Consider the following 17,774-nt stretch of genomic DNA (forward strand, 5'->3'; position numbering starts at 1 on the left):
TCCACCCTCACCTTTCATTTCTTTAACTACAGTTGGTAGGACAAGAAAGAGCTCCCCTGTTAAGTTGAGGCTTCAATTTTTATGAGCCTAGGGTCACACCAACCATGTCCATGAACTTCTGCGTCTCCCTCGCAACAAGTAGTTCTTCTCCACTACTCCCAGGTAGCACGTTCTTGCTCCATCTGTGCTGTGAACAACCTGGTATTGCAGTGCCTCCAGGAATGGGGACTGCTTCTCAAACTTTTGCCTAAATGAAGCATGGTATCCATTAATTTGGATTCAGCTTCATGTGATACTGCTTTGTGGTCAAACGTCTGAGAATTATAGATGAGCTAGTTCAGATACCTACATATATTTATATATGTAAATACAGATAGAATATATAATTTCTTCCAGATAATTTAATATTTAGCATGGTAACTTTGATTACACCATTTTTTGCTAGAAAACAACAAGTCCTAAGAAGTGTTTATAATAATTCCATAGGGAATTTGAATAACTCCAGGCTTTGCAGAAGCTGGGATCGACTATTTCACATTAAAGTGAACACTACTGCTCTGCAAAGCATAGCATGAATGAGCCACCTGGAGCTTTAAGAAACCAAGGAAGGATGTACTTTCCCAAGCACAAAACCCAAACTCTCAGTTAGTAAAACTGAGTTTTACTAACTAGTTTTCTAAACTAGTTAACTACTTTTCTAAAACTAGGGTTTTTTTTTTTACTAGTTTTCTTTCCATTCATTCTCTCCCATTTCCCCATGTTTGAGAAACGATGTAGAAGCATTTGAGTAGATAAACCTCCAAGAAATATCAGTAGAAGTATAACATTGAGAGCATTTATGATGATGTCATTAAAACACAACAAGACATCAGCCACTATAGTATTGACTAAACACTAACCAAGCACAATTAAACACAAGGCTGAGGTTCAGCCAGGAGAGCTCTGCAGCCACCAACATTACAAGTCACTTAGGGACCTTACAGGTGGCAAAGGAAGTGTGAACAATGCCAGGAAGCCCGACAGCACATTCCAGAAGCAAGCTGGGGCCTTCCTGTAGCATGTGAAATCCATTCCTCTCATGGGTCTCCTTCAGGCTCTCTTCCTACTTCAGACAGCAATCCCTTTCATTCTAAAACACAGCTGAGTCCTTATTTGACACTTTCTTTCTCAAAAGACATCTTTTTTCCAACAGTCCCTGAATTGGGAGGCCTCCAGGGCCAAAGCAGCTCCTCCAGGCACAGAGAGCAACTTGAGCCATGCATCCCAGCCCCACACCCTCTAACTAAAGGAAAAGCAAGCACCTGAAACCCAGCTGCCCACGGACTACAGATTTGCGTAGTTATTCAGTTTGTCATGTTTTATTATGGTGTTGACAAAGAGAAGCTGAGTAATTATGACAAAAACCTAACTCAAATCTTTTCCACCGGCTCTTAAGTTAAACGGAAAAGACAGTTCCCACCTCACTCTGAACAAGTATTTAGCAAAACTTATCATGCTGCAGGGCATTTGCTGATTCTCCCGTATCACTCACAGATAGGAACATACAAATTAAATTGCTACTTCAGCTAAGGATGGAAGCACTGTGCTCTACATTAGTATCAAAAGTGATGTTTTAGGAAAAACAAAATAAAATTTTGTTATTATTTAAAGAAATAAAACCCGCTAGCATGGATGATAGCAGTGTGATACCCACGCATGCAGCTGGTATCCATTTGGTCATTCCCAAAGGTGAAGATTAGGGAATGTCAAAAAAAAAAAGTGACAAAGCTTTCTAGGTGAAAAGTTAACTGAGGTATTGTTTTTTTTTTTTTTTTTTTTTCCCTTGAGTCTGCTTATGTCATTCTCCTATGGAAGAATAGGACCAAGGGGTTCCCAGGCCTGGCCTCGTTCATTTGCACAGATTTTCTTTCACCTTTTAGCTGATGTCTTTAGGAGAATGAGCTGGTGAACTCTGTAATACTGCTACAAAACACAAAGCAGCCATGTCCCAACATCTGGGGCAATTCCATGTGTAATTGGTATATATTTCAGGCATGTTTGCTCTCAGCACATCACTTAGAGTAACCACTTAGCAGACCCCTAAATGCCACTTACACAACACTAAAAACAAGAGCCTTCCCAGTTAAGACAAGCCCTTAAATGCACTGCCCCCCAAACCCACATATTTCTTTCTAATGTGCTATTCCTAATGAATTGTTGCTTGGGAATTATGCTACTTTTGGAGCTCCAACCCTATTCTGGCCTCCAGCACACCAATTCAAGGGATCAATGTCCAACAGTTTTGGACTTCACGGAGAAAACAGTTATTAAAGCCATTTTACAGCTTAACTATAAACTATAATCTGAAATAAACAAATTTTCCCTATCTTTCCAGGAACATTTCCAAGGATAAGGCAAACTATAAAGTGCATGCAAAGTTCGCTCTGTGCATGGAGTTTCAAGGCTGCACCGTAAGTAGCTCAGGTCTGGGGCAGGGTGGGTGGCTTTTACCATGTCAGGTAAATGGCGTCCTAATACACGACAGTATGGAGGGGAATAGTAGCACATACGGGTGTCCTTATGCTGGTTCTAAAGTAGCTGGTATGCATCCTACTAGCAGAGTAACCCTAACAGAACAAAAATCACTCCGAACTTCAGTCATGTCTTTAGTAGATCTTGCAGTAGATTTTTTTTTAGTAGAATTTCAGTAATTTTGTTAGTATGTTTTTTATTTTATTTTTTAAAGCAGATTTTTAGTAGATTTTGCAGCACCATGATCTCAGCTGGAGCCAGGCAATGCTGACTCACATATGTGGCGGTCAGAGGTACAGGCTGCAGAAAAGACAGACCAGGGCCACTTTCACCATGAGAAAAATCAGCACCAGTATGCTAGATAGGTGTGATAATCAAGCCAGTTAGCAAATCCTAGCTGCTTCTTTTTCTACTGTTCTAGATGTTTGGAATTGGGATATTTGCGTTACTCCTGCTCAACACAGCCAAAGGTAAGTATATAAGCTATTGCCCTTCCTTTCTCTACCGAGCTACATTGCTAAGAAATTATTCGTTGTACTCTTCTTTAGTGGTGTCAGTGGGGAAAAAAGCAAAGCAGTTTAGTGGGTGCACAGCTTTATATTCGGCGGAAGTCACTGGCTTATAAGATTTCTCACGTAGTTAGCTGCTCAGCACAGTCTCCTGTGACTGCTGATTATTTGCATTAGCTTGGTTTGGTGTTAGGAGAAACTCATCAACTGTCTTTGCATTAGGCAAAATGCAGCTGAGGAAAGATGCCCAAGATATGGTACTGGATGCCCCCAGGAGAATCCCACTGAATACTTTTTATGTGAGCAACAGGGTGACTTCTTTCCTTGAGGTAAACTATAGCTTTTGAGAGCTAAGACAGGACATCTGCTGACCTTTGCTTTTCGTAATCTGTAGGATTTTCAACAGACTGAGAGACCTCTAGAGAAAAGTGGCTGTATGTTATGATTAGTCTGCTCTTCCATACTCATTCAGAAATTCACGATCTGATCTACATGTTACAGGATCAGAAGTTTGCTATGAAAGGCTGGGATGTTTCACAGATGATATACCATGGTCTGGGACTGTGGAGAGACCAATCCATAAATTACCCTGGGATCCAAATAAGATAGATACCCAGTTCCTCCTGTACACAAGAGAAAACCCTAATAACTATCAGGTAAGAACTGTTGTGCTTTAAATGTTGGTAAATTACATGAGAAAAAAAAAAAAAAAAAAAAAAAAAAAGGAGTAAACAAATACAGAGTTCAACTAACAGTGTTCCTGAAAAGTGTTAGAAATTGCCTTTTTTTTTCCCCCCTCCAAGAGGGAACCTCTTCCAGCTGCTTGGCAAGCTCTCTGGGGCAAAATTCTCTCTCTCTTTTTTTTTTTTTTTTTTCTCCCTACGGCAATATAGTCCTACCAACCCTTACAGAGCTGCGCACCCTCATATTTTCTATATGCCCACTGAGAAGTACTGCAAAACAATGCATTTTTTAATGTTGGGTGATTTATTATTTTTTTTTTTCTCCACAGATAAGATGAAAACATACTTGAAAGAAAGTTTTGGCTGCTCTGAGATGTGTGTCAGAGCTTGCTCTGAGGGGAGATACAGACCTTAAGCCATAGTCATGTAAAGTTAAGCTCATCTGCAAGGGTTCACTAAACTTTTAAACACCTATACAGAGGAACACAGTTTAGCTCCTCACACTTTTGATAATTTTTTTTACAGAAAAGAGATTTAGAACCTTATTCATGTAATATCTACAACAGGCAATCTCTGCAGTTGACTCCGCAACAATTGGGCACTCAAATTTTAATACAAACAGGATGACAAGATTTATTGTACATGGATTTATAGATAACGGAGAAGAAACCTGGCTGTCAGACATGTGCAAGGTATGTACTGCATGGAAATCCTGTCCCTGGGAAGTTCCTTAGATTGCGTTTAATAATACATTCCTATAAATCGTCTGCTTTCTCTATTTCTAATCATTTTCTTTAGAACTACTTGTAGCAATAAGAAGGGTTAAAACAAAGGCCATGTTTTTTTCAAACTGTTAGCAACTTAGACTTGCAGCTCTGCACCTTGAGGAAAAACATTAGGTAAAATGCATGAAATCCTTCACTTTACTGAAGTGAGTGACAGTGGGATTTGGTTCAATAAGTGTCTTTTTTCTTGGTTAAAACCAACACAAACCCTGGAGCAAGATGTTGCTTAGGAAAGAAGGAGATTCCAGAAATAACTCCAGAATAGACTTGTAACTCTTGCTTCATATTTCTCTAGACAAGAGAGAAGGTTTGCATTTGTGGAAAGTCCATCACAAAGGCATGGACTGGCCACTAACAGGAGCAGTAGGGCTGTACGAGTGTGCAGCCAGAAGGGACCTCAAGGGAATCATTGTGAACCAAGCCCTCAATCTAGGACTTGCTATGAGCACCAAATGAAGTACAAAGCACTCTTTGTACTCTATTGATTTTTGCACTGATTCCCCACTTTCTCAAGCTATTTCTTAACCCTGTTAACACAGGGCTAACGCAGTTGCAATTCCAGCTTGTGGTCTTCTCAAAACTCTAAACGTTGCTTTCTATTGCAGCAGCTAATGAAAGCTACTAGTCATAGAGCACACAGAGCAAAATACCAGTTGATGGCATATGACACTATTTAGATAAGGTTTTTCAGCTAGGTATTCACACCACTCCAATTCTGTGGAAATTACATATATTTCTATTTTATGTAAGAGAACACTATGAGAAATAAAGTCCACTAAAATCAAAGTATTTCAGACTTACTGCATCTGCATTACCTGTTTTTCTTTGTTAGCAGCTCAAAAGAAATTACATTTGACAGGTTTTCTAGATGAAACATATCTAAATTGATTAATACTTTGTGAACGTCTGGGAATGACTGTTGAATTTATTAGTTAATTTGTTCAAAGTATCAGAAGGAGTTTGATCTTCTATAACTCTCAGTCTCTCATTTTCCACTTTTGGTGGTGTTTTTTGTTTTTGTTTTTTCCCTAGAACCTCTCAATCAATAGGACAGCTCACATTTTAAAAACACCAACTAGTCCCTCAAATCTTTTTGGATAATTTTCATTAGGACATTGAAACGTGAGATAAATTTATAAATTCTTTCTTTACTCTGGTGGTCTATGCTTTTATCACAATACTCCAACTGATTAAAAAAAAATAAATTAATAATAGAGGTAAATCTCAATGAACCTTGTTTAGTAAAGAGTAGATCAAGGATTGTGAATATATCAACTCTAGCATATGTATCTGTTATCTATCCTTCTCAATAGAGCTATTACTTATCTGCACATTTATGTTTTACCATTTCTAATATAGTCACAGACTGCTGTTGCTTTTTTTCTATTTGCTAGTTGTACCTTGATTTGTATGCTTCTGTATGCCTGAACATAGTACAAAGGAGAGTAAATATACTAAATCTGCTACACCAAACAATCCAGCTCAAAGGAGAAAAGCAAAGCTTCAGATTCTGTGGCAGACAATGAAGCATCTGCCCATATAAGTACCTTCCAAAATAAAGCCAAAATGAATATTCAGTGACAGCAGCAACTTATGCAACCTCTTATTAGAATACACACTTTTTTTTTTTTATGAATCTGTCTCAGGAAAACACTGATTTTAGTAATGCAAAATTCTACCTGATTTCAAATTAAAGTAGTACCTTTAAATAAATTAAGTACACCAGTACACATGTAGAGCACTTTAGTGTTACATACAAAGTCTGATTGAAATTAAGTGTCAGCACTTGTACTGTTTTGCCCTCTGCACAAAATACTGCTGTGGGTATTTAAAACGATGGAGTGGCCATAACTGCAGCAGACCACCCCATTTCAGGCACGTGCATGCTCACACAATACCGTGTCCAGACATGGCCACAGATATACACTAAGGTTTTGGTTCTTGGAATGTTCTCAAACAAATTAATGCAGCATTTATTAGTTTGGCTGTAATAAGCATTGTGAATCCATTCCAGGTTGTATATACTGTTGAACTGTGTGGTTTTTGCTTTTGTTTTACAAAACAGAGGTTGCTTACAGTGGAAGATGTGAACTGCATCTGCGTAGACTGGAGCAAAGGCTCAAAATGTCAGTACACCCAGGCATCAAACAACGTCCGTGTTGTAGGAGCTGAAATAGCTTATTTTGTAAATGTGCTTATGGTAAGAATTTCACGTTTACATGGCTACAGTTATAATGCTGATTTGGAAAAAAAAAAAAAAAAAAAAAAAAAGTGATTCAGGAACTTTCATGAACGTGAATGTCATCAGTAAAAGCATTTTCTTCTGCTCAGTGATTATTTTAGAAATTCTGCTGGAAACAGATTTATTTTTTAGACAGAACTGTGTGATAACAGCAAGCTTAGTAAACTTACAGGTATGAAGATCTTGAAGACATCCCCATACTACAGCTGAATAGTTGTCCCATAGGCATTAACGGATGTAGAGAGCTGAATAGTTTTAAATATGCAGAAATAATGGACACGGTAAACTGCCTTTCTATGGGGACAAAAATGTATAAAGTAGCTCTTAAGCATGACTGAAAAACAAACAGCGACTGGAGAGCAACTGCTACCAGGTGACCAGAAGTGCCTGGGACCTGCCCAGCTGCCTCCAGGGAAAGCCATCACACAGTGCCTACATCTCCAGGAGGTGCCGCATGTCCCCTTTCTTAGTAAACTTTATGTGGGAATGCTTGGTTTGAAGCCTTCTTTTCATATAAGTGCTTTCAACATGCATTCGCCTTAAAAGAACTCTGAATTACTCGACAAGGCAGTGTGCCTGGGCTTGCAGGGCTTGAACCTGGTGCTTACACTCAACATCTGCATTCCAGCAACTGAATTACTGTCTACAAGGCTGAAGGCATCTCTTCTCTTGCATCATCTTCCAGCTACACATGGTGCCTGACCTGCCAGATGTAACTAACCCTGGTTGAACCCTGCAAGCCAGATAAGTTTCTGTGAGTCTTCAGTAGTCTAGGATGTAAAAAGGATGTTGAGTCTCTCAAGACTCAGTGATGGAGCTGTCTAGAGTTGTAAGAGCATCCAAATGAGGGCAGCAGCTGAATAAGGAGCTTTGAAAAAAATATATATGTTTTGGATATAAGCACCTAAACTGGCAAAAAATGCTGAGAGCCTATAGGAATCCCTTGCAGATTAGGCCCTGAGTCCACAGTCAATTTAAGAGCTGGCTTTTGACCCCTCTTTACTTTTTCCTATTCTTAATAGAAAATGGAAGTAGTAAGGTATTATTTTTAATTGGTGTTTTCTCAGGATCAATATGGATACTCTCCAGCCCAAGTTCACATAATTGGCCACAGCCTGGGAGCACACGTGGCAGGGGAGGCTGGCAAGAGGAGGTCTGGTATTGGAAGAATAACTGGTAAGGCAGGGGATCTAAGTCACAGCTCATACAGGAGATACCACTGCTTAACAGAACACCGCTGTTCATTTTTCCTTCAATCTTATATGACTGGGGGACATAGTTTAGTCAAGAGTAATTTGGGCAATATATAATTTATCTTGTCTCAGGCTGGAGCTGCACCCTGGCATGCCTGGAGGGCAGTCAGCATGACAATTATCTTGTGTGTGTATGCTTACACAGCAATGGGAAGGCTCCCTGCAGCTCACAGAGCCAGAATGCCCCCTGCAATAACATCAGTTGACTTCCTGATGCACATCAATGCATCTCTGCAGAGCTTGCTTTCTGGTGCCTCTGTCCAGCGGTGTCACTGCAGCGTGCCCACAGCTCGCTCCGGTCCAGCTCCAGTCTGCAACAGCACTGGAGCCATGCCATAATACAACAGCTTCCTACTGTCACTGCTAAAAACGAGCTCACAATGATGAATGTACACCCAGAACCAGCTTCAGCTGCTGTGCTTGTGTTTTGTTGTTGTTGTTTTGTTTGTTTTTTGAAACAGCTTTTCCAACACTACTGCGATCATGGAATCACAGAATGGCTTGTGTTGGAAGGGAACTTAAAGACCTTCTAATTCCAACCCCACTGACACCTCCAACTAGGTCAGCTTGCTCAAAGCCCCATCCAGCCTGGCCTTAAAGACTTGGACCAGAAGAGTAGTCCCTACCTCCTTGTCCTGGCAGCTTTTCTCCTGCCTTTTTCGTCTTTCAATAATCTCACCTTTTATATAGCAGCACATCTGATACTCAACATCACAGCCATTGCTTGCAGGTCATTCCAAAGCATACTAGAAGTAGCACAGCAGTGAGAACAATTATTTTGTACTGCAGTTTGGTAACAGTTTTCCAAAACATAATGATCCAAATCTGATGTTTCAGAAGCAGTGGGCTGACTCAATATCACCCACTATCCCCATGATCTATATCTATATAAACCTTTCACCTATAGAACACATTTACAGTAATGAAATTCTGGGGTTTACTCTTTTTTTGCTTGTTTGTTTTTCTTGGTTGGCTTTTTGTTGTTTTTCATTTATTTCCAACAAACTTGCTAAAGTTTAATTTGTTATGTAACTTGATACACTAAATCTCTTGTCTCAGGAACAAAAGTTAAGTTACATAGGAACATATCATCTGCCCAGATTTAACAGGATTTACACTCACGTTCCACAGAGCCTGTTTCTTGTCACTGAAAGAACATCTCATTCACTGCATTTTCCAACTAACTTGACAATTCTTCCCTCCTCTCTAGAAAACATACTTTAAATCTCTGGCGAGCCACAGCCCTGGGTAACTACCCACCTGCCTTGGCAAGTGTCATATAAGGATTTACCTTTTCCACAGCATTGTATTAATAAGATATTAACCCAGCCCTTTTCTGTTGTTGCATTACCTCAGTTATTTCAGACACGGTGAATCTTGGACTAATAGTCTAGAAAATTCGGTCTAAAAGCAAAAGCAAAAGGTTCTACCCAAGGAAAACAAGAGATGCAAGTATAAGATCATAATATTTTGTAATGTGCAGGAATATGCAGGTTCCCAGAATTGCTGCAGCAATTTGAGAGGCAAATTGAATAGTATTTTCTTATAGAATTGAAAGCAAAGATCGTAACTTCAAAACTAGATGCCTTTCCAAAATCTGACTGGAGCCAGAAGTAGGCACGTAGGTTTCAACAATTCCAAGCACATGGCAATAGTGCTTTCAGTATCAATTCCTGTCTGAGTACACTCAGACAAGGTACTTGAGAAACCACACAGATGAGCAATATGGGATGTGGACACAGCAACCTTGATTTGAGCAACACTAACTTCCCTCAAAATAATAACCAGCCTCCAAGTGCTGGGATCCATTATTGAAATAAATCACCGAAATTCAACAGATTTCTCACAAGTAACCTTCTTTCCTACCTAGGATTCAACACTAAGCCCATTTGGTAAGAGAGTGCACGTATCATCATTTTGTTAATGTGTATGCTACTTAGATATAAGGAGGCATAGACAGTGATATATATGGTGCATTAATTATAAACAATCATACTGTTATATAAAATGACACATCTAGATGTCTTCAACTGTACATGACACTAACCTTTTTCTTTCAGGACTGGATCCTGCTCAACCTTATTTTCAAGACACTCCAATTGAAGTCAGACTGGATAAAACTGATGCAGACTTTGTTGACGTTATCCACACGGATTCAGCTCCTACAATCCCCTACTTAGGTGAGCGTTCAGCTTTACTGTATTGGTACCTAATTATTTGTGCTGTGTGGCACTTGAGTGTCCTAACTATTCATCAAGACTCAAGTGTGCTGGATGGTGCTTAGACACTTTAAAAAACAAAAAACAAACAAACAAACAAACAAACAAAAACCAACCAAACAAACAAAAAACCACACACACACACACAATTCTGGTCACTGAGACCTCATATCCTCAAATACCACTGATAAAACTCAAGCCAACAGCTATAGATATGAGATGACATTAATTTAAAATGTACTTACCCCTGCTTTAAATGCTTCAGGTTTTGGAATAAGACCAGCAATAGGACATATCGATTTTTATCCAAATGGAGGAGAAGAAATGCCAGGATGTGGGAAGAATGCTCTTTCACAGATTGTAGACCTTGATGGCATCTGGGAAGGTAAGTATGGTAATGAATGACACTTCATTCAGGTGTTTTGTGTTAGTTTTTAGTGCAATGGCAGCTACAGAGGGCAGTGAAACTGTTAGCATGCTCAAACAGAACACTTTCCAGTAATTATTTCCATATATGAATCAAAAAGGAAACAAGACAAAGGCTTTGGTCTGGAAACCTCCTCTAAAGTACCTAATAGCAGAAACAAATATTACTTAAGCTGTGCCGAAATCTTTGAAGGGTCTATAATAACACATTTAACTTTGGTGGAGTATGGCAATGATTCTCACATCTACATCTGTTATGGGATCTTCAGCTGCAAGTCTTCTGAAAGCTACCTATCACAACTTTGGGTAGCTTTGAAGCAATATAATTTGTCTATTTTTCAGTCAGCTAAAAAAAGATTGGCAAGAGGCTGCTCAATATTTTTTTCTTTGCTGTTTTGCATAGCTTCAATAAAAGCTCTATTTTTTAAACATCTATTAAATATTATAAATTTACATTGCACATAACAGAATATTAAAAAAAAAAGTTTTCTCCTCTAAAGACTTCGGTATACAATTTGAGCTCTTTCTTACACTACTGCAAGCACCTTATAGTCTGGGAATCCATTAATTTATATGTGATAACCAGCCTTTTTGTCTAGGTTTTAATCAATGCAGCTGGAAGCAATACTCCCCCTCACTCCCAAGTAAATTTATTATCAATAATGGGGAATTAAAGCACAAAGAAATAACAGTGTTGTATACCATCTTCTTTTTAATCTAAAGACAGGAAAGGTAATGAAATATAAAGGAAAATAATATATTCATTATTTTAATTTTAAGAGTCTCCCTTCCTTAATCACTCTCCAAATAACAATAATTTTGTTTTGAAGTCTTCATCTGGAATAAATAAGCATTGCCCAGTTCAAACCGAATACTTGGCATTCAGTTTTCTTTTGTTATGGTAATGCAACTATTGCCTACAAAAGACTGCTTGGTGCAGCTCTCCTTTCTATTGCGAAACTCGGTGAGATTACTTGAAAAAGCATTTTGGAGGGGAGGACTAGGGGTGGGCTGGGCTGCGCAGTCAGTCTCCACAAAGCATTTCAAGTTCATGTTTTACACCTGTTGAGCCAATGACATTCCTCAGAGCATCAATTCATTGCAAAAGCAAGGTTCAAACCTCATGTTCACCACTCCAAGAGTAGTGGGGAGGCTTCTAAGTGAGAATAATACATTCTGGTGTCATGACAAGTGCTGTGTTGGTATCTTTTCCTGTTTGTTTACCAAAAAGAACTAACCTGAGAGCATTTTTTTTCACAGGAACTCGTGACTTTGTGGCTTGTAACCATTTGCGGAGTTACAAGTATTACTCGGACAGTATTATCTACCCTGATGGATTTCTGGGTTATTCTTGTACTTCATACGATGCTTTTCAAACAGTGAGTATTTTTTCAGAGCCTCAGGATGAAGCATTTCAAAAGCAATGACTCTTGTCAATACATGTGAAATTTGAAATTCAATTAATTTTTGCTAACTTGCACTCAAATGGCTGCACATGTAAGAGAAGTGACAGACATCTTACAATGTTATAGCTCATGAATGGGGTCAAAGTAGGAAAACGTAACAGCAAAACAGCGATATGCCTGGTACTTCGCTGCTGTGACAGACTTAAGGTACTACTGGAGCTGTCAGGGCTTCCCCAGACCTACCTTGCAGTGTCAAATGGGGACTAGGCAAGCAGGAGAGCCTGTCCCAGTTATCACCAGATGTATTTGTCGAACTGCAGCAAGGAGAATCCCGTACTGTAGCAGATGAGCTTTCAAATGTAGTTTAAACATTTTTTTCAGAACAATAAGAAGTAAAATAATACGTAAAGGTCTGATGGGGTCAGTCCATGGCCAAAATACTTTGGTGAATTAAGACAGCCTCAAGGACAAAGGACAATGGTTTATGGACCAAGGGCAGGAAACCCTTCCCTGTCTCGGACTGGGAGATAATGTACTACAGCCTAATTGTAGCAGGGAGGCAACAGGCTCATCATATCTCACAGGCAGCACAGACAGAAGGGAACAGAGCAAGGAGCAAGAATAAAAGGTATAAAATTGATCTTTATGCATTCTGACCAGGTGATACAGGCTTCTCAGATGACTCTGGGAGAAGGCAACTGCATGCTTTGTCGTCAGGGTAAAAAACTGCTTTTTACCCTGGTGACAAAAAGACAACAATTAGCTTTGTTTTCAACACAAAGATTTTCTTGACCCAACCTGAAGGTATAAGGAGACATCACTCTTTCTCACAAATTGCTGGGAAAGAAATCTACTCCTCCTCCTCCCTGCTCCAGTTCAAGACTACTCAGGGATTTCACTTACACAGCTTCAGAGAGCAAGATGGCATGAGAAAAAACATTGAGCCCTGAAAAATAAGTCTTGCAGAACACTGGCTAGATTATATGATTTTTCTGTAGTTACAGAAAGAGTTACTTAAAACTTATTGCTGTGATTCATGACCAGTTAATAATCAGTTTTGTTTTTTTTTTCTTGGCTGTCTGGATAATTTTATTAACAGATATATTCACATGTATTTTCACCAGGAAAACTGTTTCCCATGCCCAGCAGGGGGATGCCCAAATATGGGTCACTATGCAGATAAATTCAAAGACAGATTTAAAGATTCCAGTTTCGTGAAACTTTACCTGAATACTGGAGAAGCCAAGGATTTTGCTCGTGAGTTTTGATTGCTTCAGTCATTACCTACTTCCTACTCATTGTAAAACTACTTTTTCCCCCCATTTTATGGTTTATTTAAACAGATGAATAGACCTCATAGCAGTGCAAATGGCTCTTCAGTCCTTGTGCCTTTTCCTCTTCTGCTCCAATACTAATGCCCAGCTTTGTGCCCTCCAGTACAAGAAGGACGTTGGACTATATAGCCAACTAAAGTCACGGAGGTGTTCAGTGGGCTACACTGCAAGGTGCATGGAGAAGGGATGATAGGCAAAGTACAGCAGTTATAACAAGGGAAATTCTTACTAAATGTTATAAACGTGTCTGTCACCATGGCAGTGGTTAAAGGCAAAAAGAGAGGCTTGGAGAAGCTGTGGAATCTCCAACTCTGGAGATAGTCAAAATTCTACTTGGCAAAGGCGATGAGCAACTTGATCAAAGCTGATCTTGCTTTGAGAAATTGATGAATTAGATAACTTCCTTTACAACCTAAGTTATAAGCTATCCTAAATGTCAACTTTCAAAAGACAGTTCTCCCTTCATGTTTGTAAGCAAGAATTGGAGGGAGAAGTGCTTTGTCTAATTGCATGCTAAGGGAAATTTCCTACTCATAGAAATGATCACATTGGATATTTTTTTACACTCCTTTTATACTGCTTATATTCGGTATGGGTCAGTATTTTTCTCAGTACTTCCCTCTTTCTAGCTTCACTGTAGGTAAATCCATTTGTGGTAAAAATGCTCAGTTTTATGATGTGTTTGTTGTGTTATGAGATAGGTTTGTCAGTTGGTTGCTTTCAGAAAGCAGTAAAAATGTCTACCCATTTCTCCTGTTGATCTCATTAAGACATAACAACAGATTTGATTCACTGGTGTTTTGTTTATACTGCACAGTTATAACCCAATAAAAAATGGTGAGCACCAAGAGTCCTGCATGACAGCATTGGATTGACTTTGTCCAATCCAGGCAGCCTGGGATGTAGTCTTGAGCTAAAAGTGCAAGGCAGTGATAATTTTTTAGTTTTTATTTTTATTTTTTGCTTTCAGCTACATTACACAGAAAATAAAATAAAAAATGAAAAAGATGGAAAAACAAAACCACGATATTTTGGAAATTGTTTGTCTCTGGGTACGATCTAACTCATTGTATTTCTTCTATGTAGTTTGGAGGTACAAAGTAACCGTGACACTCTCTGGAAGCAAAAAAGTAACAGGATATGCAAATATTGCCCTGTATGGGAGTGATGGGAACACAAGGCAGCATCAGATTATCAAGTGAGTTCAATATTCAAAAGGAAAGAAACTTCTCTTCTAGAACGCATAATTCATTCACATTTCTAATAATATTTCTGTTTAAGTTAGTCCAATTTTGCAGAGCAAATTCTACTCCCAGGTACAGCTTCTTGATGTAAATGCAGAGACAATTCACTCACTCTGGATTTACTTTAGAGCGGGAAAGTCTAGAATGCAGAATTTTAAATTCTTAGAAATTTAAAACATTAGGATTTGGTGCAGTCTCAAACTGCTGCCAGTTAGAGCTCACTCTGTTGATGCAACATGAAATTAGTAGGCAGATTATGAACTATGGTAACCCAAGAGCAGACGCACATTTTACTCAGTCACACTGCTGTAAGTTTGAGAACCTCTGGTAGAGAGCCAGTCAGAGCAGCTCGTGGATAATCCTTTTGGCAATCCCAAACAAATCCAACTTCTGTATCAAATAAATCAATTAACATTAAATAAGATTATTTTTTTAATGTGCAAAACATGATATAAACCCTGCCTACATAAGAAACAGGGAGCAGCTCTACTTTCTCCATATGGATTGTCCACTGAGTCTTCACAGTGAGTTATGACTGAACCACATCAAGCCTATCTGCCTTTGTTTCTTCTGACAAACACTGATTTGGATGAATTATACTGGAAAATGGACTGGCATGCTACTAACTTTCCACTATACTGACATACTACTAATTTTCCATTGACTTGCCACCATAGACAATCAGTTGATGATGGGATTAGTAATTAATGCTAAATGCCAGCCAGCCTTGCATCCATAAAACTTTATTTTTATTTTTTTTTCCCACAGGGGAACCCTCAAACCAGACAACACTTACACAGCTTTCATTGATACAGAAGTTAATATCAGAACAGTTACAAAGGTTAAATTTCTTTGGAACAACAATGTGATAAATCCAATTTTCCCTAAAATAGGAGCCTCTGCTATCACAGTACAATCTGGAGAAAGTGGAGAAGAGTAAGTATACCCACTGTATAAATCATGAAATTTACTTGGGAGGGTAAGTGACAAAAGTATATTTTGGGCAAAAACGTTTCCACAAGAAAAGGTCTTTAAAAGAAATAGACTCTAAAGAACATTTTTAATTTCCTTCCTTTCAAGATACTGTTCATACATAATTTCATTCACTGCTACTTCAACTCTCTAGCTTAAATAACTTCAAAGAAAATTTTAAAATATCTCCAGGCTTCAGAAGGGAAAACTTCCTGCTTAACCCTTTGGGTGAAAAAGATTAGCACTGGCCTGGATTATCAGCATCATTCTTGCCAAGTTCCTACTTGCTGTCTGCAAGAAATAGTTATCTGTGTCTGAGGTTGCATTAGGATGCCTGATTCACTGCCGGTGGGAATCAGCAGAAGATTTCCATTGATATTGATGGTCCCTTAGATCACATTTGACCAGACAGAGTGGAAATAATTATTGTGGCCTCCCAAAAATAGTGGCCTACCATTCCAGAGACTAGTACTTGGAAACTGTGCTTAAATGGCTAAATATAAAGTCTATTGATATAGGCTAAAACTGATTTCTGTAGACTTTGTGGAGGTACAGTGTGGATGCTCAGATTAAAGAAGTATGTTTTACTGATCCAATTTTAACCATCTGATTGGACATTTTAAAAAACCCCTCATTTGCTTGGTCATTTATGTTATTATAACAGCCTGGATGTCTAGAAGAGGGGGTACAGTATACGTTCTATGCCCATATACAAATTCCTTGTTAAAATGTAATCACTTAAAAGACAACACTGCAAGTGGAAACAGTTTCAAGCAAAGGAAAATTATTACAGCCCCAAAGCATTACCTCTCAGCAGAGGTAGACCAGTCGTAGTTCCTGTTCAGCAAACCACATGCTGACAAAGCGTATTCAATGTGCACATGCTCTTCTGCAGACTCATACCCTTGCACAAGGAGTTGAGATCATCTGTCTAGTGATGGTAGCACACAAACTGTAAAAAAAAAAAAAATGCTTTTCAGGTAGCATGGGTTTGTGTGGTGGTCTTACCCAGCTGGGCAGCAGAAGGTCACCACAGCCACTCTCTGACTCCCCCTCCTCAATGGAAAGGGGGAGAAAATACAATGAAAAGGGCTCAAGGGTTGAGATAAGGACAAGATTAATATAATGTATTACCTATTACTAACAAGGTAGAGCACTTCTTCCCCCCGAGTGGCACAGGGGAACGGGGAATGGGGCTGCAGTCAGTCCCTGACACTTCATCTCTGCTGCTCCTGATTGTCCCTCTCTGCCCCTGCTCCACGTGGGGTCCCTCCCACGGGATTCCCGAATGGATCCTGTGTGGGCTTCCCACAGGCAGCAGCTCTTCAAGAACTGCTCCAGCACGGGTCCCCCATGGGTGGCAGCTCCCCCCAGACCCCTGCTCCTGCGTGGGCTCCTCTCCAGGGGCTGCAGCTCCGGCCCGGGGCCTGCTCCTATGGGGGCTTCTCCACGGGCTGCAGCGTGGAGATCTGCTCCATGTGGGACCCATGGGCTGCAGGGGGACAGCCTGCTCCACCAGGGGCCTCTCCATGGGCCGCAGGGGGACTGCCGGTCCATGCCTAGAGCACCTCCTGCCCTCCTGCTGCACTCACCTGGGGGGCTGCAGGGCTGCTTCTCACTCTCCCAGCTGCTGCTACACAGCAGTTGTTTCCCCTTTCTTCAATCTGCTCTCCCAGTGACCCAACCAGTGTCACTCACTGGCTTGGCTCTGGCCAGTGGTGTGTCCCTTTGGAGCTGGCTGAAACTGGCCCTTACCTAACATGGGGAAGCTTCTGGATTCTTCTCACAGAGGCAAACCCTGCAGCCCCCTGCTACCAAAACCCTGCCACATAAACTCAACACAATGTGTCGAATGACAAATCGGGTTGACACGTTAAAACAAATCCACTTGTATAATCTCAGTAAATCTTGACAGTGCAAGACATTCACATATTTTTGTTTCCTTCAGATTCCATTTCTGTGGTTCCGAGACCGTGAGGGAGGAAGTTCTGCAAACTCTTACTGCTTGCTAACAACACCTGTGGATGCCCAAAGCCTTGCTCTCAATAAAAGCTGGTCATGCACGAAAGACTGGAGTCTTCAGTCACTGCAGCTATAATGGAAGCTTTACATACCGAGTAATGAATTGTACCTTTTAGATGCAGACATGCAAGAAGAAACCTTCTCTGCTCTAGCATGCTACAAATAAAT

At 39.9% G+C, this 17,774-nt stretch overlaps 1 protein-coding gene across 1 annotated transcript; it reads left to right on the top strand.

Annotated features, from left to right (window-relative positions):
- Positions 1–2,932: 2,932 nt before the first annotated feature.
- Positions 2,933–17,596, top strand: LOC116491449 (inactive pancreatic lipase-related protein 1-like). The gene is made up of 12 exons (XM_032191419.1): positions 2,933–2,981; positions 3,522–3,676; positions 4,270–4,395; positions 6,554–6,688; positions 7,798–7,906; positions 10,044–10,163; positions 10,468–10,587; positions 11,889–12,007; positions 13,159–13,291; positions 14,455–14,566; positions 15,381–15,548; positions 17,533–17,596. The coding sequence occupies exons 1-12, from the start codon at positions 2,933–2,935 to the stop codon at positions 17,594–17,596; spliced, it is 1,410 nt and encodes a 469-aa protein (XP_032047310.1).
- The last annotated feature ends 178 nt before the right edge of the window (positions 17,597–17,774 follow it).

The sequence above is a fragment of the Aythya fuligula genome, chromosome 7 (assembly GCF_009819795.1).
Source record: "Aythya fuligula isolate bAytFul2 chromosome 7, bAytFul2.pri, whole genome shotgun sequence".
NCBI lineage: Eukaryota > Metazoa > Chordata > Aves > Anseriformes > Anatidae > Aythya > Aythya fuligula.